General features: G+C 34.6%; 1 protein-coding gene across 4 annotated transcripts in view; it reads left to right on the forward strand.

Annotated features, from left to right (window-relative positions):
- The window catches only part of MAP4K5 (mitogen-activated protein kinase kinase kinase kinase 5), a 109,538-nt gene that overhangs the window by 40,738 nt on the left and 45,490 nt on the right, over positions 1-23,310 (forward strand). For all 4 annotated transcript variants that reach the window (XM_081830539.1, XM_031025696.2, XM_081830540.1 and 1 more), the window contains 7 exons: positions 5,979-6,069; positions 6,508-6,572; positions 10,464-10,519; positions 16,596-16,643; positions 16,732-16,774; positions 17,764-17,836; positions 21,895-22,026. In XM_081830539.1, coding sequence (XP_081686665.1) covers positions 5,979-6,069; positions 6,508-6,572; positions 10,464-10,519; positions 16,596-16,643; positions 16,732-16,774; positions 17,764-17,836; positions 21,895-22,026 — 508 coding nt within the window. The remainder of the gene's footprint in view (positions 1-5,978; positions 6,070-6,507; positions 6,573-10,463; positions 10,520-16,595; positions 16,644-16,731; positions 16,775-17,763; positions 17,837-21,894; positions 22,027-23,310) is intronic.

A 23,310-nucleotide genomic window follows, 5' to 3' on the forward strand; every position in this document is an offset into this window, starting at 1 on the left:
TGCCAGATACACTGCTGCTTTAAAGCTTTCATATTTGCTGTTCCTTGGGCCTAGAATGTTATTCCCTTAGGGATCCATTTGACCTACTCCCTCATGTATTTGCTCAAACATCACCTATTGGAAAGGCCTTTCTGACCCTTCAGTCTATGTAAAACAGCACTTAGCTCCGTCGTTCTCTGATCCCAAGCTCTGGTTAATTAACTTTTCTTCTTAGCACTTACAGTACTTGACATATATATTCACTTGTTTTACTTTCTGACACCCACCCAGAGAGCAAGTGTTTTGTCTGTTTTTGTTTATTTGTTTCACTAATACATTCCCAGTGCCTGACAGGGTCAGCACAGTGAATGTGACCTGCCTTCCTCACTTCATAGTGCTAATATTACTTTCATACCAAAACCAAAGACGGTACAAAAAAAACTGCAGACCAGTGTCTCTCATAAACATAGATGCAAAAACTCTCCACAAGATACTAGAAAATCAGATTTTTTTTTGTTTTTAAGATTTTATTTATTTGACAGGGAGCCTGATGCGGGGCTCGATCCCAGGACCCTGGGATCATGACCTGAGCTTAATGACTGAGCCACCCAGGCGCCCCTAGAAAATCAGATCTTAAGGACATTTTGAAGAGGATATCTAGGCACTTGCGAAGGCTTTAATAGTAGCAGGTACATTCTCTGTATGTTTGTTGGTCCAATTTAACTTCAGGACTTTGGCTTTCCTTTTCTTGAGTAGATGTTAACAATAGTAGTTTCTAAATTTACTAACCGTGTTTAGAGTTGTTTTCTGCTTTGTGCATAAAACAAAGAGAATAGAGAATGAGATTTTCCTGTAGTAAATGACCAGGAATTAGATGACAGAGAGAAATGAGTAAGATGATTAAGGAAAATAGATGTATTTATGAGAAAGATTGCCTGATATGGAATTAACTGTCAGGGCGTAACAAATTAATATATGCATGTTCATTGCCCTCTTTCCTTCCTGCCATCCAAAGGGGTAAAGGGAAGGAGTGTAAAAGAAATATATATATATATATATATATATATATATATTTAAAAATCAAATAATTGTGTATATCAGTAGCCAGATGTTAAATCTGTCTTGACAGGTTTGTTCTCCAAAACAAACAGTGAAGATGCATAATGTTGGAATGGAATGGTTGTGTCAGTATAAATAGCTGTTGTTACAAACTGTAAATCAGGTACTTATAACTCAGAAAATACTTATCCAAACAGAATTATTTAGAACAGTGTTTCTGAAACTTGCCTGATCTTAGGAATCCCTTGAAGATTCTGATTCAGAAAGCATAAAGTGAGCCTAGGAATCTCTAATTAATAAGTGATTTTATGATTAGTTAAGAATGAGAGACATTACTTTAAACATCCAGTTTAGAATTTTAATGGGATAAAACTAGCAAGTGTAATACATAGGCCTTTATGTAATAGTTGGATGATACTAATAAAAAAGTACCTTTTAGCTGTCCTAAGAAGTTTGTTTTCATGTTATTTATAAAATAAGCAACAACATATTGCTAAGAAGCAGGACTGATTCCAATGTCAGCTATCTCAGACACAGAGCTACCATCCTTCCTGCTCCCTATGGATCACATTTCTGGCTGAAGACTGACAGTCTTTTTTCCTAAGAGTATCAGGCTGAGTTCCTGAGAGAGAGAGACACACACACACACACACACACACACACACACACACACACACGCCTAAGGTCATGAGCTTCTGGTCTCAGGGATTTCCCAGCTGTCTCTGCCTATGCTTTGGTACACATTCAAGCTCTGGTGGATCTTTTCCTTCCTATATAAGGATATACTTATCAGCCAGGTTTTCAGTACATCTCTAGTAACCTTAGCCACAATCATTCATAGACTCTTATTCTAATATTCCACTTTTAATGTGATTCTCCTTCTTACTAACAACTTAGTCTCCATGGTTCAAATTTTCAAGACACCAAATGTGATTAGCTATCCCATTTTTTAGGTCATTTGTCCACCTCAGTGCCTTCAGCAAGTAAAAGATGACATGACACAGACTAGCTCTTGCTGCACCGAGGTCAGTTCTCTTAGGAGGGCTATGGAGAGGCTGCCAGAGGTTAGTCCTGTAGAAAAAAAAAAGTGTCCTTAACACAAATAGAAAGTCCAAAGAGAAAATTATTTGGTCCTTAAGAGAAGATATTGGTACCTTGGAGCATATTCAAGGTGCTAGCAAGACATCTGGTTGGAAATAACAGGTACTTAGCCAAAACTGCAGATATGGGGTTCTGTATTTCTCAGCTAGTCTCAAATGAAACTTCTCTTTTTTGAGGAAATAATCTCCTCAAAACCCATTTTTATGTGAACAACAGAGTTGGAACCTATAAGCCTGAGGTGTCTGAACCTAGTAGATTTTATTTTTTATCTCAAAAGGAAACGGTAGTCTGTCATCACCCAATCAGAATAATAAAGTGAACCCAAATTTAGATCATTTTGAAGAAGCTGATGTAAAACCCATCAAAGAATAATTGCATCTGTAATGAATTATTGTATGTAGCTTATCTGCCTTTCAGGATAGACTATAAAAATATTATCTTTATATGTCTGCTCCATGGTACAGTTTCAATTCAAAGAACATTCTACCCGCTTTGGATTAAAGCTTAAGACAATGGTGAGGGCGCCTGGGTGGCTCAGTTGGTTGGGCGACTGCCTTCGGCTCAGGTCATGATCCTGGAGTCCTGGGATCGAGTCCCGCATTGGGCTCCCTGCTCGGCAGGGAGTCTGCTTCTCCCTCTGACCCTCCTCCCTCTCATGCTCTCTGTATCTCATTCTCTCTGTCTCAAATAAATAAATAAAATCTTTAAAAAAAAAAAAAAAAGCTTAAGACAATGGTGAAACAGATATATGAAGAATATATTCAAAACAAGTTTATTCACAAAGTTAAGTATATCAAAGAAGGCACAGTCCCCAAACATCTGAGTTATTAATGACCTGTTCTTGTGAACTCTAGCTTCCAGCTACAGCTGTAGAAAACTGTTGCTCAGTCTCACCAAGACCCCACCTTTTCTGGCAGAAACCTCATGTAGCTTCTGCTGGAACCACAGTTGGGGGGTGGGGGAGGAACTCAGCTAAATTTCCCCAGGAAATAGTGGTTTGTTATTAGTATTAATTCAGCCATATTGGCTTTTAAAGGTCAGTTTAAGAATTTAGACACCATTAAGAAGTTAGACATCATTAGTGAAGTTACTCCTGTGAGAAAATCTGTTCTAAATCCCAGACTTAACTGGAGCATTTTTTAGCACAGCTCAGATATGACTTCTGTGTACATTTAAAAGTGAGAGTAAGATGAAATCCAACGAGTAGCATATATTAACAAAGTTAGGTAATTCTTTACTCTTCTTTTCCTTTGTAATTCAGGGCTTCCTGGTAAAGTGAGGGATAGGCTAGAATCTAGCCTGCTTGTTGGAGATTAGCATGTATAAATCAGTTTTAATGCTGTAATGGAAAAGGCTCAGGTAGAGGAGTAAGATATAAGGAGAAACCGTATTCTGGTGTCCAGGAGTGGACAAAGAAAGCCTCTACACCTAGGTGAGCAGGCTTTTTACTGTAACTTGCAGGAGCTATTCCCTACTTCTGCATAAACTGATAATGGGAAACATAGATCATCATCTGTTTTGGATTATCTCCGTTGAGCCCCTTCTACTAGCAGACAATTAAGAAATATTTTTTTTTTTTACAAGTGAAATCTTGCCTTTTACAGCAACATGGATGGATCTAGAGACTAATGCTAAGCAAAATACGTCAGAGAAAGATACCATATGATTTCACTCATATGTGGAATTTAAGAAACAAAACAAATGAACAAAGAAACAAAAAAACAGACTCTTTATTTAAACTATAGAGGACAAACTGGTGGCTACCAGAGGGAAGGGGGGTGGGGGGAGGATGGGGGAAATAGGTGAAGGGGGATTGAGGACACTTATGATGAGCAATGAGTAATGAATAGAATTGTTGAATCACTGTTGTATTCCTAAAACTAATATAGATAGTTAAAGTATGTTAACTAACTGGCATTAAAAACTGAAAAAGGCCCCCAAAAAAGACTACTATATAAAACGAAGTTTGATGGTGACAATATCATTTTAGGTGGTATTCCCATAACAACCATGAAATTCCCATAACTACCCAATATTTCATTTTAATATAACTTTTCCTAGTTAAACAACTCAAACAGGTTTGTAATAAACAAATTGGAAAATACAAATAAAAAGAAGCAAAATTACTTTTAATTTTACCACCCAGACATAAACATTGTGTAAGTTTTTTGAGACATTTTTTCTGTATACATATGTACTTATATATAAAACATACCTTTTTTACTTAATATATCATGAACATATTTTCAAATCAAAACATGTTTTAACTGTATTATAACTGTACCATAAGTTATTTATTTATTTATATTTTAAAGATTTTATTTATTTATTTGAAAGAGAGAGAGAGAGAGAGCAGGGGAGAAGCAGGCTTCCTGCTGAGCAGGGAGCCCGATGTGAGGCTCCATCCCAGGACCCTGAGATCATGACCTGAGCCGAAGGCAGATTGCCTAACTGAGCCACCCAGCCACCAAATCTTTTTTTTTAAGATTTTATTTATTTGTTTGAGAGAGAGAGAGAGAGTACAAGTGGTGGGGAGAGGCAGAGGGACCATAAGTTACTTAATCATTCTTTCATTATTAAGTCACATTGTAGAAACATTTATCTCTGTGCAGTCTCCTTCAGAAAAAAAAAATTTTTTTATAAACATTTAATGTATTATTTGTTTCAGGCGTACATTCATCAGTCTTACACAATTCACAACGCTCACCATAGCACACACCCTCCCCAATGTCCCATCACCCAGCCACCCCATCCCTCCCACCCCCCTCCACTCCAGCAACCCTCAGTTTGTTTCCTGAGATTAAGAGTCTCTTATGGTTTGTCTCCCTCTCTGGTTTCGTCTTGTTTCAGTTTTCCTTCCCTTCCCCTATGATCCTCTGTCTTGTTTCTCAAATTCCTCATATCAGTGAGATCATATGATACTTGTCTTTCTCTGATTGACTTATTTTGCTTAGCATAAAACCCTCTAGTTCCATCCACTTTCTTGCAAATGGTAAGATTTCATTTTTTTGATGGCTGCATAATATTCTATTGTATATATATATACCACATCTTCTTTATCCATTCATCTGTTGATGGACATCTAGGCTCTTTCCATAGTTTAGCTATTGTGGACATTGCTGCTATGAACAGTGGGGTACATGTGCCCCTTCGGATCACTACCTTTGTATCTTTGGGGTAAATACCCAGTAGTGCAATTGCTGGGTCGTACGGTAGCTCTATTTTCAACTTTTAGAGGAACCTCCATACTGTTTTCCAGAGTGGTTGCACCAGTTTGCGTTCCCACCAACAGTGTAGGAGGGTTTCCCTTTCTCCGCATCCCGCCAACATGTCTTTTCCTGACTTGTTAATTTTAGCCATTCTGACTGGTGTGAGGTGGTATCTCATTGAGGTTTTGATTTGTACAGAAAAGAAATTTTTTTTTTTTAAGATTTTTTTATTTTATTTATTTATTTGAGAGAGAGAGAATGAGAGAGAACACATGAGAGGGGGTAGGGTCAGAGGGCAAAGCAGACTCCCCGCCGAGCAGGGAGCCCGACGTGGGACTCAATCCAGGGACTCCAGGATCATGACCCGAGCCGAAGGCAGTCGCTTAACCAACTGAGCCACCCAGGTACCCGAAAAGAAATTTTTTAAGTGACATTATGAGTTCAAAGATTTTGTATATTTTTAAGGCTTCTGTGTTTTAGAAAGAATGTATCAGTTTATATTCCCACCAAAGTATTAAGAGTATCTAATTCCTCATCTCTAACATTTATTGTAAAGTTTTCCTTTCTTTTTCCCATATATAAGACTCAAAATGTAACTAGGTGTCTAAGTTTTATCATTTTGTTTTTCAGGAGATGATTTTTCTTTGATTCAGCAAGAAATATTTATGGTTAAAGAATGTAAACATTGCAACATCGTTGCCTACTTTGGGAGCTATCTCAGGTAAAAAAAAAAAAAAAAAAAAAGCATATGCTCTCCTTGTATTTTATACTTCTTTACTACCACTCTCCCTCCTTTTCATGTAAATGCTGTTATATATAAATTTTTAAGTTATATTGTCTAAAGTTTTCTCAGGTTTTCTTACTGTCTCCCCTGCTATATTAGTGACACCTCCATTTATGCAGTTACATCTTATCTGGCAATAAATATTACAAATGATTACAAATAAGTGTTTTAGCTTATAAAACTGATTATATTCTAAACCATTGAAGATGGTAAGTTACTATGCTTTTCTGTATCTGGAAGAGAGACTGCCAGGGCAATTTCCTGTACACCCTGTAATCCATTCTAAACCTTGGTGTACTGAAGAGAGAAAGCCTTCAGAGCTTTCAGTGATTAAGAATTCCTAGCTAATATAATTTTCTTTCTCTTTCATACTAGTCGAGAAAAACTGTGGATTTGTATGGAATACTGTGGTGGTGGATCACTTCAAGATATTTACCATGGTACTGTTAATTTGACTTTACATTTTAAAACTGACTTTGACTTTAATGATTGTTTTTATCATTTGTAGTTAACCAGGGATATTGGTAGGTAGATACACTGTTTTACATTCTTCCATTCTGCTCCTGTAGTATTAGTGCATACAAGAAATCGAAACTTTATTTTTGTTGGTTATCCAGTTAAATTTGCTGAAACCTGAACTGAGAAATCCAAGAGTTCTTGTACAACCCAAATTTTACTTTTTAGATGTAGTCTCTAGGAAATCTTATGTAGTCTGTAGGAAAATACGTTATCTACAATTGAAACTGCCTCAACTTCCTTGCAAGTAAGAATTGAAATACAAAGGTTAACTCTCAGATAAAAGAAATTATATATCTATTTTAAAAATCATTTAGCGTAACTAAGAAAGCAGTTTAATTGTTGCTATATTTTTGTATTAAGAATGTATAATTTTCAAACATTTGAAGTATGTTTTATTGAGCATTCTGTTAGGTAATTAGGCCATTTTCTGAGTTGAATTAGATTTTACTATTTAGAAAGAGTCTTCATTTTGGCTCCATAATTTAGCTTCCAATTTGTTTTGTTGTTGACAGTTTCCTGATTTTCTAGAGTTTATGAGACTAAGCAGAGATCCTTATAAAACAATGTTTTTTCTTTATTTAACTGAATATGGAATAGTAAAACTCCCGTTGCAGCTTTGCATTGTATCATTTATTAAGAATTATGTGAAATACTTTCAGACATTTCTGGGCTGAAATCTTTATATTGACAGTCTTATCAAATTTCAGTCGTCAAGTTTACAAATACAACCATAGTAGATGTAAAAATAAGTGCTCATCAAATTTAAATAATATTTGTAGCTTGTAGAGGTCAGATTTTTAAAATAATCAATAGAGCAGTTGTTAAATAAACTATGCTGCTTCTATAATATGGAATACTATGCAGTGTTTAAAAAGATGAAGTAGCTCCATTTATACTGACCTGGATATATCTCTCCAAGGCCTCTTTAAATGGAAAAATTGGATCAAGAAAAAATATGTATAGCATAATCAATCACACTTAGACTTTTAAAAATAAAACTTTTTATATTCACATTATATATGAATTTTAATGCATAGCAAAATGAAAGGATATGTACCACATTGATAAGTCATTACTTCTAGGGGAGGATAAGGTGGGACTCATAAGTAAAATTTTGAATTCTAATAAAAATGTACTGATGTATTATTTAATTATAAATTAATAAATATAATAATAATCTAATTTTGTCACATAACCCATGACAAAAAAATAGTTGTGACTGATTTCTAAACTCTGGACACTGCCTCTTTTTATTTAAGTAATATTTAATACCACATAAATATTACAAATATACAAAATATTACAAAGAGTTTTTAAAACAAGAGTGAGGGGTACCTGGATGACTCCGTTGGTTAAGCGTCTGCCTTCTGCTCAAGTCATGATCCCAGAGTCCTGGGATCGAGCCCTGCATTGGGTGCCCTGCTCAGCAGGGAGTCTGCTTCTCCCTCTCCCTCTGCCCCTCTCCCCTGCTTGTGCTTGCACACACACGCTCTCTCAAATAAATAAAGTCTTAAAAAAATAAAACAAGAGTGAATCCCATTTTTTAAAAGTTTTGATTTCTTATACACTAGTCATTTTCTTATGTATTCTGTCATACTAGAATTAATGTTCTCTTTTATTTTATCCTACTGCTAATTTTAAAGAATTATTGGTAAACAACTGTATGCCACTCAATTTAAAATTCTTTTCTTTGATTTTATGAAGAATTATGATCATTTATATGAAAAGTTTTTTACAGTTATAATTTTTATTCACACTTTTACAGACTGAGAACTCAAGAATATGGATAAATAAAACTATATAGCTGGCATTTTTTAATTAAATTTTTAAAATTAATTAAAACAAAAAAATTGGTTTTTTTTTTTTTTTGAGACAGAACGAGAGAGAGAGCACATGAGAGGGGGGAGGGTCAGAGGGAGAAGCAGACCCCCCACCGAGCAGGGAGCCCGATGCGGGACTCAATCCAGGGACTCCAGGATCATGACCTGAGCCGAAGGCAGTCGTTTAACCAACTGAGCCACCCAGGAGCCCCAACAAAAAAATTGTTTTAAGACATTAATCTTATTTATGAAATTTCTACTTTCCATTATTAAACCTGATATTTGTTGAATTAAATTGAATCCAAGAAGTATCCATCCCTATATATTGTATACTAGATAGCATAGTAATCAAGAATATCTACACTTACAATAAACTGTTAATAAGGCGGCTTCCCTTGTTTTATTAGTCTATCCAGTTGCTAAATATCAAAATTTTACATTGCTGTGTAGCTGTAGAGAGCCAGTGATTAAAATATGCAGTAAAATATTTCTTTTAAGGGAAGGTTATGTATAAGTACCTGATTTGGTTTCACTGCCAGCAAACACCACCCCAGATTTCAAATATTTTCACGGTATTGGAATGCATTTTTTTTTTTTAAGAGAGAGAGAACGAGAAGGGGGAGGGGCAGAGAGAGTTCCATGGAGCCCAGCATGGGGCTTGATCTCACACCCAGAGATCATTACCTAAGCCAAAACCAAGAGTCCCACACTTAACCAACTGAGCCAACTGAGCCACTCAGTCGCTCCTGGAAGGCCTATTTTTTAAGTGTCTGGTTAGGTACTTACAAAAGGATTTTATATTTCATAATAGAGATCTGGTTGTCACAAGTGACCCGGGGGGTGCCTTGGTGGTCAATTAATCATCTGACTCTTGATTTCCGCTCAAGTCATGATCTCATGGGTCATGGGATCGAGGCTGTCCCCCCATTCCCTGCCCCATAGGGCTCCACCCTCATGGAGTCTGCTTGAGATTCTCTCTCCCTGTCCTTCCTCCCAAGAGCACATGAGCTCATGCTCTCTCTCTCTCTCTCTCAAATAAATAAATCTTAAAAAGGAAGAAGGGGTGCCTGGGTGGTGCAGTCGGTTAAGCCACTGACTCTTGGTTTCAGCTCAGGTCATGATCTCAGGGTTATGAGATCGAGCCCCACATCAGGCTCCATGCTCAGCGCAGAGTCTGCTTGAGATTCTCCCCTCTTCCCCTCCTGCTTATGCTCTCTCTCTCTCTAAAATAAATAAATCAATCATAAAAAAAAATTAAAGAAGTCAGGGCGCCTGGGTGGCTCATTTGGTTGAACGACCACCTCTTGGTTTCAGCTCAGGTCATGATCTGTCAGGGTCCTGAGATCAAGCCCCACCTTGGGCACTGTGTTCAGCGAGGAGTCTGCCAGAGATTCTCTCTCTCGCCCTCTCCCTCTACTCCTCCCCTGCTCACACAGTCTCTGTCTAAAATAAAAATAAATAAAATCTTAAAAAAAAAAAAAAGGTACCTGGTTACTTTTTAAATTCTTAGAGAAGGTGCTGGATCAAGCCTTCCTATTTTGAAAAATATAGTATATGTTGCCTTTCAATATATTTCAACAATTGATCTCTTACGGTTCTCTACTTCTTTATATAACTGTAATTAATTATATATGTTTATCTCATTTCTTGGCTTTACTTTAGAAAAATTGTTCAGAATTAAGATCATGTCTGTTGTTTAGTTCTGTAGAACATCCTATGATGCCTAGTACTATGCTTTGCACATAATGGGTGCTTATATTTTCAGTGACCAGAGTTCTTATAGAGTAAATCTTCCATTTTTAAAGTACATTTTAAAGTTCTCAACTTAATTTTTTTTTTTGTTTCCTGATTACAAGAACAATGTGTGCTCATGTTGAGAAGTCACCCAATGATATGTACAGAAGTTTTATAATAGTTTGTCATTTTTACGGTAGACTGTTTTTAACCTGTTGTATTGAAATGTATAACAATGTGGTCTTTCTTTTTTCCTAGTTACTGGGCCATTATCAGAATTACAAATAGCCTATGTGTGCAGAGAAACTTTACAGGTAATACATTTGCTTATGTGGATAGAAAGGCAGTTCTAGTTTCACAATTGAAAACTGTAAAATGATGATCTGCCCTAAGTAAGCCAAATGATTTTTCTGTTAACCTCTCATATTGTAATTCTGTAAGCCTGGTTCTTTATTTCTGAATGAGTCACAAGAATTCCTTTAAGCTGATGCTGGTATAAACAGTGGTGATGTCTGGTGTTCCATTTTGTCAGGTTTGGTCCTCAGTTGCTGCAGAGTTAAGGAAAGCCACGGGTGTGAATTGTTTTTTGTGAATGAATCACCAGACCTCTCAATCCTAACAAGTTGTCTTTCCCCTTAAGTTTTATGACAAGAGAAGGAATCCTTTTGCATAAAACATGAAGCCTTTTACTGTTTCTCCCAAAATGAGAATAAATTAGCAAACCATAACCCAGAATGTTACCTGGAACTTCTAGCTCTATGTGATTATTAATAAGTATCATTGATAGCAGAACCCCATTTTATAGTTCTGGTCAATATTGTATTAAGCAGAAGTTTCTTTACTTCTTTATTTCAAAACTTGTGAGAGCTTTTAGTGTGTTAATAAACTAGATTGTGACCCTTTAATAAAGGTATAGAGTATGCAGCATTTCTCCCAATTTATTTTTTTAGTGCCTTGAAAAGCTAGCCAGTAATAATTTTGTTCATATCCTTTAAAGCATTTAAATTAGGAATTAGTAGTAGTGATTACATTTTTTATTTTGGTAATTTACAGCTGATAATTGTTAATGTTTCTATCCCTACATTTCCTAGATTGTGTAGTTTGTTTAGAAGTGAAATTGATGTTCTATATGTTATTTTTCCATATTTTAGAAACTGGGAGATTGATTTGATTTAAGAGAAAACTCTAGTCATTTCTAAGAGTTGGTTTCCTCATGCTTTAGAATACATACCATGTCAAATCTGAATGTTAAATATACAAAAGTAAATTTGTCATATATATATTTCTGTAATACTCTCATAACATAGGTATCTACTTTTTCTGTTCACATGAAATACAAAACTAATCAGACACTCATAGCAGAGAATTGTTGACAGATTTTTTTTTATTTTAATTTCCAAAAGTCATTGCTTCAAGTAATGGATAGAGTACTAAATGGAAGTAAGAAACAAAACGAAAACTTGAATTTGCATTCTGACCCTGGTATATGACCACAATCTATTTTATGGTTCTAATTCCCTAAGTATAAAATGAGCATTGGTAAGGATGCCCTCCAAGATTAGTTCCAATTTTGAAATTCATTATGCTGACAAACTTCCACCTTTGGTGTCTGTTGACAGATGAATGGAGAAGGTATAGTGTATATATACAGTGGAATATTATTTAATCATAAAAAGAAGGAAATCCTGTCATTTGTGACAACATATTTGAACCTGTAGGACATTATACTAAATGAAATAAGCCAGGCACTAGAGACAAAGACTGCATAAGTAACTTTTATATAGAATCTAAAACAGTTGAACTTATAGATGCAGAGAGTGGAATGAATGATGATTACCAGGAGCTTGAGGGTCAGGGGCGAGAAATGGAGAGATGTTGGTCAGACTATAAAGTTGAAGCCATGTAGATTGACTGATGACTAATGGACAGCATGACAACTATATTAGTTAATAATACTGTACTGAATACTGGAAATATGTTAAGAGAGTAAATTTCAGGTGCTTTTGTTAAAAAACCAAACCAGTAACTATGAAGAGATGATATGTTAACTAGCTTGACTCAAGTAATCATTTCACTATGTGTATATATATATATCAAATCATCATGCTGTATATCTTATTACATATAATTTTTATTACATAAAATTTTTTTAAAAAATAAAAAGGGCAGAGATTGTCAGAATGGAAAAATGTAAGACCCAACTAGATGCTGCCTGTAAGAAATGTACTTTTATAAAAACACAAATAGTCAAAAGTAAAAGAAAAGATATATGATACTATTAAAAAGAAAGCTGGAGTGGCCATATTAATATCAGACAAAGTAGACTTCAGAGCAGATGACTACTTCTTTAGGGCCACTCTGTCAAAAGATGTAACAACCCTAAATTCTTGAGCCCCCAATAACACAGCTTCAAAATAAATGAGCAAAAACTGATAAAATTATAAGGAAGATAGACAAACACACAGTTATAATCAGATATACCCCTCTCAGAATAATTCTGTGGACCAAGTAGTCAGAAAATCAATAAAACCAACCAGCTTGACCTAACTAACATTTTAGTCTAACAACAGTGTGATACATATGCTTTTCAAGTGCCCGTAGAGCATTTATCAAGATAGACCATATTTTGAGCTATAAAATATGCTTCAATACATTTTAAAGGATTAAATCATACAAAGTATATTCTCTGACCACATTGCATTAAATTAAAAATTAACAGAAATATTTCTGGACTATCCAAATATGTGGAGACTAAATAAAGCACTGTTAAGTAACCCATGGATCAAAGAAGAAATCAGAAGAGAAACTAAAAAGTATTTTGAACCAAATGAAATGAAAACTTAACACATGAAGGTGTGGGGTATTCCTAAAGCAATACATAGAGGGAAGTTTATAGTACTGAGCACTTCTATTAGAAAGGAAAAAAAGGTCTAAAATTAACATCTTCAAATTCCATCTTAAGAAACTGAAAAAAAAAATCAGATTAAATCCAAAGTAAGCAGAGAAAGGAAATAATAAAGATCAGAGTAAGAAATCAATGAAATAGCAGAAAAATAAAACCAAATCTGGTTTGGTTTTATGGCAGAAAACCAAAATCTGATTCTTTGAGAAGATCAATAAAATTGATAATCCTCTAAGAGAAAATAAAAAATTATAAATATTAGGAATGAATATAAAGATATTACCACAGAATCTACAAATATTGAAAGAATAACAAGGATGCTCAGTACCTAAGGAATATTATGAGTAGCTTTCTGCCTACAACGTGGAAAATATTAACAATCTCCTTGAGAGACACAAACTACCAAAGATCACTCAATCAGAAATCATCTGAATTCTTCTTTATATATATTCCCACAAAGAAAACTCCCAAGTCAGATGATGTGGATAGGTAAATTCTACCAAACATTTAAGGAAAAAATAATGCCAATTCTACACAAACTCTTCTAGAAAATTGAAGAGTAAAGAATGAATACTTTCCAAATGATTTTATGGACCAGCATTTCTCCAAAACCAAAATCAAATAATATTGCAAGAGAACAAAACTATAGACTAATACTATCCTTCATAAGCACAGAAGCAAAACTTTAAAAGGAAAATAAGAGGTTAACAAGGGTAATCCAGCAACATATTTGAAAAGATAATACATCATCAATAAGTGGGGTTTATCCTAGAATGCAATTTTGATTTAACACTCAAAAATTACTTTAAGTAATTAACCACAGTAGCAAACAAAATGAGAAAACCACATGATCATCTTAAATAGACACAGAAAAAGCATTTAGCAAAATCCAACATTTATTCCTGATAAAGATTCTGAGCATACCGGGAATAGAAAGGAACTTGTTCAACCTGATAAAGAACACCTATGAAAAACCTACAACTAAATCATACTTAATGGTAAAATACTATATGCTTTCCCACCGATCAAACAGCACAAGAATGTCTGCTCTCATCACTTCTTTTCACCATTGTACTGGAGGTTTCAGCCAGTGCAATAAGAAAAAAAATAAAATGATCCAGATTAGAAAGTAAGAAGTAAAACTGTATTCACAGATCACATAATCATTTATATAAAAAATGGAATAGAGTCTACAAAGTAGCTTCTAGAACTAATAATTGAGGCTAAAACGTTTGCAGGATTCAAGATCCATGTACAAGATCGATTGGATTTCCGTACCCTAGCAACAGACGATCAGAACTTTTATAATAACGGTAACAAAAGATATGACATTCTTAAGGGAAAACAAAAGATACATAAATCCCTGCATACTAAAAACTACAAAACTGCTGAGAAAAAATAAAGAAGACCTAAATAAATGGAGAACTGTACCGTATTCATGGATCAGGAGACTCAACAATAGTTCAGATGTCAGTTCTCCCCAAGTTGACCTATAGATTCAGTGCAATCCCAAACAAAATCTGTGGAAGCACTTTTTTCTGTAGAAATGGAGAAGCTCATTCTAAAATTACTGTGGATATACAAAGAACCTAGAATAGTCAAACAACTTTAAAAAGGAGCACAAAATTTGAGAGCCAGCAGCAATTTTAAGACTTATAAAACTGTATTAATCAAAACATAGTGGCATTGGCATAAGAGTAGAAAAGTAGCTCATTGGAACAGAATAGAAACACCAGAAATAAATCTACACATAAATGGACTGCTGGTTTTTAACAAAGTTGAAAGGACAAATCAGTGAAGAAAGTACAGACTTTTCAATAAATGGTATTGGAATAATTGGACATCCATACGCTAACAAATGAACCTTAAGCTGTACTTCATATTATATGTAAAAACCTAAAAGTAATCATAGACCTAAATATTAAAACCTAAAACTAGAACTGCTAGAAGGAAACAAGAGAAAATTTTGCAGTCTTGAATTAAGCAAAGCATTTTCAGACATAACTTGAAAAGCATGATCCATAAAAGAAAAACTTGGTAAATTAGACTTTATTAAAATTGAAAACTTCCATTCTTCTAGAGACACTGGTAAGAGAATGACGAGAAGCTGCAGACTAGAAGAAGATATTTGTAAAGTGTATATCTGATCAAGAACTTGTATCCAGAGTACATAAATAACTCTCAAAAGTCAGTAATAAACAAGAGCCCAATAAACAAACAGACGAAAGATTTGAACAGACATTTGATGCTGGTCGGGAAATCAGTGAGGAATCTGTCACGTGGGCCCTCTCCATCCCCCCACCTAATAAGACCCCTGCCCTTCCCCCTAAGGGAAGGTGACCCCGCCTGAAACAATCATTTTTATTAATAACTTCTTGTCCCACCCTCCTTCCTAGAAATTTTGTACAACTCCTTGGAACTCTACTTGGTAGATGGGATGCTGCTCAACTTGTGAATCGTGCTTAATAAAGTCACTTGGATCTTAAAAAAAAAACAGACACTTCACCAAAGAATGGCTAAAATTAAAAAGACTGACCTTAAGAAGGTTGGTGAGGATATGGATTAACTGAAATTCTCATACACTGCTGGTTTCAATATAAAATGGTACAGCTGCTTTGGAAAACAGTTTGGCATTTGCCTAAAAGTTTAAATTTATTACCACCATATAATTCAGTTACACTGCTAGGTATTACCTAAGGGGAAAAAAATCATACTAGTACTTGTATATGAACCTTAATGGCAGCTTTATTTATAAAAGCCAAAAACTGTAAACAATCCAACAATCCAAATGTCTATCAACAGGTGGATGTGTAAACAAATTCGGTGTATCTGTACAATGGAATACTACTCAAAAATAAAGAAGAATGAACTATTGATATAACATTAACAAGGAATCTCAAATTAATTATTGTGAATGAAAGGGACCAGACAAAAAAGAATATACTATATAATTCAGTTTATGTAAAACTCTAGAAAATTTAAATCTGTAGTGATAGAAAGCAGATCCGTGTTTGTGTGTAAGGAGGACTTTTGAGGGTGATGGATACGTTCGTTATCTTGGTGATGGTGTTACAGTAAAATATTTCTGATTTTTACCAGAAAATGAATTTGAAATCATAAAATACAGTAAACATTGGTTAGTAAAAAGAAACTCTTCTAGGTTCCCCCTCCCCCCCCAAAGACATTCTAGTTTTTCTTATTCAGTGAGAATTTAAGTAGAAAATACAGGTATTGGGGCACCTGGGTGGCTCAGTTGGTTACGCATCCTACTCTTGGTTTTGGCTCAGGTCATGATCTCATGGACTGTGGGATCAAGCCCCGTGGTGGGCTCTGCATTCAGTTGGGAGACTGCTTGAAGATTCTTTCCCTCTACCCCTAGTGCATGTGTTCTCTCTCTCTCTCGCTCAAATGAGAAATCTTAAAAAAAAGATAATGTAGGTGTTAGGTTTGCACTTTGCTAATGCATACTTTTTTTTTTTTAACTTCAGGGTCTTGCCTATTTGCATACTAAAGGCAAAATGCATAGGGATATCAAAGTAAGTTCATTTAATATGCTTAAATTGGTAATTTTATCAGAAGGAGTTTTATAATGGTAATTTAATAGTATTTATATTTTTGTTTCAGGGTGCAAATATTTTATTGACAGATCATGGTGATGTAAAATTAGGTATGTTATTTCAAGTTCCTCAAATTTTTTCCCAAAAAGATTTAATAAAATTTTAAATGAGAATTAACATTATATAAGCTTAATATTCATATCAAGAACCTCAACAATATTCATGTTTTGATCCAGTAATTATACTCCTGAGATAGTTTAAGGAAATTAATCCTAAAGAAAAAGATCTATATTCATAGAACTATTAATTATACATTATAACAGAAAAAGTACAAACAGAGCTAGCAATAAAAAAACTGTTAAACTGGGGGCACCTGGATGGCTCAGTTGGTTAAGGTCTAACTCTTGGTTTTGGCTCAGGTCATGATTTTAGGGTCCTGGGATGGAGCCCCACATCGGGCTCTGTGCTCAGTGGGGAGCCTGCTTGTCCCTCTCCCTCTTTTCCTCCCTGTGCTCACTGGCCCCCCCCCTTTCATAAAGAAATAAAAAAATCTTAAAAAAAAAAAACTGTTAAACTGTAATAAATCCACTTATGGAACATTATTCAGTCATCAAAATTAATAGTTAAGGAGAACAAGAATAGATTCCCTGAGGTGTTAGTTAAATGACAAAAATGAACTATATGTATATTTAGTTTTTTACAGTCATGTGTAACAACAGTAACGTTTATATAGAGAAAAAAAGACTCTCTTTAATAGCACCAAGATACTGCCCTACTTGTGTTAGAGTAAAAGGCATCCAGGTGGGAGGTTTATTTTTTTATGGTTTTTTTTCCTAATTAATTTCATCGTGCTTATAAGTTTTTTATTAACTTTGTTCTTTGTAAAGTATGCTTCATTCTAGTAAAGTGCCAAAAAATGATTTTCCTTCAATGAATGTTATAAACTAAGCAAGAAAATATTTAGGTATTCATTTTATATGCATTTCCTTAGCATTACTGTCTGAATTCTTAATAATGCCATGCCTAAGGGTGAAATTTAGAAATGTGGGTAACTTCACTGAAAGAACTAAAATTTTTATTCAATTTTTTTCCTTACTAGCTGACTTTGGCGTGGCTGCGAAAATAACAGCCACCATTGCAAAGAGAAAATCTTTCATTGGCACTCCCTACTGGTAAGATATTATTATGATTAGATTTTGTGCATTTTCATTTCTTCAGAGTTGGTAATCAGCATAGATACTTAGTGATACAATTGACAGTTGACTGAAAGTCTGGAAATTTGCATGCTCCTTGATACTATCATACTTCTGATTGGGTTAGGGAACTGTGATACCCATTTTTATTGTCCATCTTTCCCTGTGTTAAAGAGCTAATAATTCCTGTTGTCCCTGGGATTTTTATTAAGAGGACTCATAAGTATGAGATTTTTCAAAAGAAAGGCTCTTATTTATAATCTCTTGTCATTTTTATTAGCCTACTTTTGGTATTGATTCTATTTTAATCCAGGTCTTCACTTTCTGGTTGTTTAAAATTCATGCATGCACCAGCCACCTTCCTCAGTGCATCTTACCAAGTACTGACAAAATGATCTTTCTAAAACACTGCTTTCATTAATGAAGATAGATAATTGAAATATAACAGAATATCTAGTAATAAACCTTAATATGTAATATAATTTAATGAATATTATAAAAGGTGACAAAAGTTTGTATGAAAGGTTGGATTTTTTAAAATCAGTGTTTGGGTAACTTACTATTTGGAAAGAAATTTAAAGTTGCTCCATACCTCATACCTAATGCCAAAATAAATTGTGTATGGAAATAGTTAAATATAAAAGTGAAACCAAATGAACTATCAGTGACTATCTGCTTTGAGTTGAGTAAGACAGGGTGCCTGGGTGGCTCAGTCAGTTAAGCATCCAACTTTTGATTTTGGCTCAGGTCATGATCTCAGGGTCACGAGATCGAGCCCCTTATTGGGCTCCATGCTTAGCACAGAATCTGCTTCAGATTCTCTCCCTCTCCCTTTGCCACTATTCCTGCTCACTCGCTCACTCTCTCTAAAATTAAATAAAATCTTAAAAAGAAAAAAAAGAGTTGAGTAAGCCTTTCTTGGCATAAAAGCAGAAAACGTTAAAGGGAAAAATTGATAGATTTAACTACATGAAAATTTAAAGTTGAACACTAGAACAAAAGTGAAAGGCAAATAGCAAATCAGGAAATATCCACTAAAATATGGCAAAAATAGGTTTTAATATCTTTAATATATAACTTCTTAATAAGTCAATAAAACTATTTCATTAGAAGCAGTTATTAAAATAATACATATAAGATGTCATGAAATATGAAAAATGTTTCCCCTAATGATGACCAAAAATGTAAATTAAATGAACAACACCATTCTTTTCTCCAAATTGGAAAATATTTGGAATCATGGGTAATATTATCACTGTCACTAAATATTTGACAGTGAAAGTGGAAATTGGTAGAACAATTTTGAAGGATGATTTGGCAATAATGTTTTTCAAAAACCTTTAACAATGTTTGTTTTTTTAGTCTGAATTCTGCTTGTAGTAATTTATCAGAAAGACACAGATTATTATATGAAGAGCTTTATCACAGTACTTTAATAATGAAAGACTGAGAGAAGGTATGCACATGTAAGAAGAATTAGTTAAGGAAATTACATTTATTCAGATCAATGGAATAAATTGCTGGTATTAAAAATCCTGTTGTAATCAATCAATCAATCCTGTTGTAAAAGATGAATGGTCAGTGGATAGGTTCATGATGTACTGTTATTCAAAAAAGCAAGATTAAAAATAGCATATTTGGGCGCCTGGGTGGCTCAGTTGGTTAAGTGACTGCCTTCAGCTCAGGTCATGATCCCAGGGTCCTGGGATCAAGTCCCACATCGGGCTCCCTGCTCTGCGGGAAGCCTGCTTCTCCCTCTCCCACTCCCCCTGCTTGTGTTCCCTCTCTCGCTGTGTCAAATAAATAAATAAAATCTTTAAAAAAAAAAATAGCATATTTAAAATTAAAAGTAGCATAATATAATGCCATGTTAAAGTAGATACATGCGTAAGTAAAATTTATGGATGTAAGTATGTGAAACAGTGGCTGTCTTTGAGTGGGATAATGTTTGACTTGTTTTCTTCCATATACTCCAAATTCTCTTTGTCAACACATATCAATTATAACAACAGGAAAAATAAAGGCCCGATAAATATCACTTAAATAAAAGTTAGAAGAAAACATAGCTAAGTTAGATTACCTATAGAATTTCCTTCATCATATGCCTATTTCCTTCCTCAGTCTCTTTCTGTGATTGTCCTCCCCTGTGAACATTCTTCTCTAGTCAAAATTTATTTTTTGTACCCTGACTATATTAGGTATTATTACCTCCCTAGTATATCCATCTTCTCTGTTTATCTTAAGTCCTGCCTGGTCTTAAAACTGGCACACACTCTGCCTTTCTTCACTCATGGTAGACTGATAGATCACAGCTCTGCTTCCCACTGCGCCAGGAACTGCAACATTCCTGGTCGACTTGGTGCTCCACTTACCCACCACTGATTCTGGTGGGCAGAAGAGCTGAAACCCATATGCTTTCTCTAGGTTCCAGCTCAACTTCTGTGAACTTGCCTTTAGTCATTTTGTTCCATAGTAGTGATTATCTTCTTCTCCTTACTCCTATATCCATTTTTATGTACATAGTACTTGCATATAACAGGGTACATCTACATATCAGCATTTTTAGTATACATATTTTATATCCTTAACCACCTTTAAGTTGAGAGACATTGTGCTATGTAACTTTTTGTAATCTAAGTACATATAAAGGGAACTTCCAGGGGTGCCTGGGTGGCTCAGTCAGTTAAGCTTCTGCCTTCGACTCAGGTCATGATCTCCGGATCCTGGGATTGCGCCCTACATCAGGCTCCCGCCCAGCAGAAAGTCTGCTTCTCCCTTCCCCTCTGCTCCTCCCCTGCACTCATGCTCACTCTCTCTCTCAAATCAATAAATAAAATCTTTAAAAAAATAAAAGCAACTTTTACCTTATGGATATTTAATATAAATTAATTTTAAAATAGTAAACATTAAAAAAAGAGTATTTCCCCCGAGTAATATTTATACTTTATAACTTCAAATGCCATTATTATATACTACTGAATCCCAAACAAATAACTCCAACTCAGTTATTAAATTGACCTTCAGTCTTAGGTATATTCCACAGTTGTTTGATAATAGCTCTACTCTAATATCCACAAGCATTTTATACTCAAATCAGTCTCTTCAGTCAACCCCTTTCATTCAGTCTCCTCAGCCACTGCATTTGAAAAGTCCTTTATCTTTTTTCCCTTGTATTTTTGAAATAGTCATCCAGCTCATTTACCCCACTCTGTTTTTACCTCCTCTCATACTGTCCTTCACATTGCCATGAGTTTTAGATCGAGTTTACCCCCCAGAATTACCCCATTTTCACAATAAAGTCTAAACTTCCTTATATAATCAGTAGGCTATTCATTATCTAGCTCCTACTTCTGAAGTTCATTTTACAAATACTTTTTAGACCCTTTCAAACTACCTGTGGTGAACGACCAATTTTCTGAAATTTCCTGCTCATGACAGACTGATACTTTTATAAAATAAGTTAGAAATGAATTACTAAAAAATGATCATGTATTTGGACAAGAGTTAATACTCTCAATTCCTGTACTTATCATAGACTCATAACAAGCAATTTATGGCTCCATGGAAGGCTCTAGATCATACACTGAGGAGCACTGTCCTATCACCTTGCCAGGTGTTCCGTGCTCTCCTCCAGTCTCTCTGCATTTGCACTTGTGTCCTCTGAAATGTTGAGGCTCTTCACCCTGCCATAGCTCCCTGCTGATTCATTCTCACCTCCTTTGGGAACATTTCATGGGATTTAGGTATTCTTTTCTTTTCCCATATTATATGACAAGATTCACAAAACAGAAACCTAAAGTAAGACAACACAGTTTTTCCTCAGAGCACGAGTCTTCAGAGAAGATCCAAGATTTTGAAATAATGAATTTTGAAAGAGTATATCTGTATATATGTCGTCTTTACTAAGTCTTTCCCAGTAAACATCTGTCAGCCTCTTTCCCTCTAGTTTAGTGAATATAACAAAAATATAACAAAAAATAGCAGATTTCCTATCATTTTTAAAAACTAAAGATGTTATATTCACTGATTCCTCCTAGGATGGCCCCAGAAGTTGCAGCAGTAGAAAAGAATGGTGGCTACAACCAGCTCTGTGATATCTGGGCAGTGGGAATAACGGCGATTGAACTTGGAGAGCTTCAACCGCCTATGTTTGATCTTCATCCAATGAGGTGTTCTCACTATCTACAATTATACAGTTATTAATAAAGTTTTCGAGGAGAATGAAATATTGATAACTTGGGTGTTCCCAGCTCATTTTCAAATATGTCAAAATAGTAAAGGTGTTGTAAGGGACCTAGGGGTAATCAATCACACCTAATACCTGCTCTCTTTTATTGCTGTTCCTAAGGCAGCATGGAGTGAATCATCAGTACTATTTGAAGCTTTTCCATACAACAAATCTTTAATCATCATACTAGGACATAGCAGTTATCATTTAAAAAGTTTTTTTAAGTCTTTACATTCATTCTTTCATCAGTTAAACTTGTTTCTTTTTCTGTTCTAAGCAGAATTATAAGCAAATGATAAAAGATATAGATGAGATTTTTTTTCTATTCTTTTTTGATTTTGTTTCTTTTTCTTTTGTCCAGGGATGATGAGGTAGCTATGCTTAGCATAATTACTATTTACATTTTAGGGCATATTGTCTCTCAGAAAAATATTTGAGAGTCTTTGAAAAGATTTTTAATATTTTGAAGGAAAATATAAATTGAGCTAAAATTTGAACTGTTAAATAGTAGAAAGTTGAAAAGAAAACAGAGTAGGGAAAGTGTCCTAACATGATAGTGGATTAGTGTATATTACATAAGGAATTCATTTAGAGACTCTATAGGCAAAAGATAGACTGTTTATGAGTAAGTACCAGATACAAAGAAACTTGGAAAGCTATTTGACCTCCTAAGTAACGAAAGATACACAAGTTAAAAGATATCTACTTTTAGCTGGAATGCCAGTAAAAGTAGAGACCTTCAGGAAAATAATTTGATATTGCTTGTTATGGGCAATACAAATATTTCATTGATTCTACTACTTGGAAAATTATACTTAGGAGATAATCCAAGAAAAGGAAAAGCTAAGAATTACCCATTGTAGGTTAACAATGGAAAAAAATCTAAATGTGCAATAGCTGCTGAATTGTGTGTTTTTAAAAATTTGTTTTTCTTTTAGTTGGTAATTGTTAAGCAAATTTTTTTAGCAGTTAAGGGCAGCTGTTACATATGTATAAACCAAAGCAACATGGAAGATTGATTATTAGTGAAAAAACAATGTAGTATTACCTAATATAATAATTGGTTATATAAAGACTAAAGAAGAGCAGAAGATTTGAAATAATGTCTCAGGGTAGTAGGAATATAAACTTTATATAGGAATCATTTCATTTTTAAAAAGATAAAATATCTTTGGTATTTAAAAAAAATACTAAGGAGTTTGCTTAGAAAGCTGTAAAGGGTTTT

Source organism: Leptonychotes weddellii, chromosome 9, assembly GCF_054177405.1.
Source record: "Leptonychotes weddellii isolate Sample4059 chromosome 9, ASM5417740v2, whole genome shotgun sequence".
Taxonomy (NCBI): Eukaryota; Metazoa; Chordata; class Mammalia; order Carnivora; family Phocidae; genus Leptonychotes; species Leptonychotes weddellii.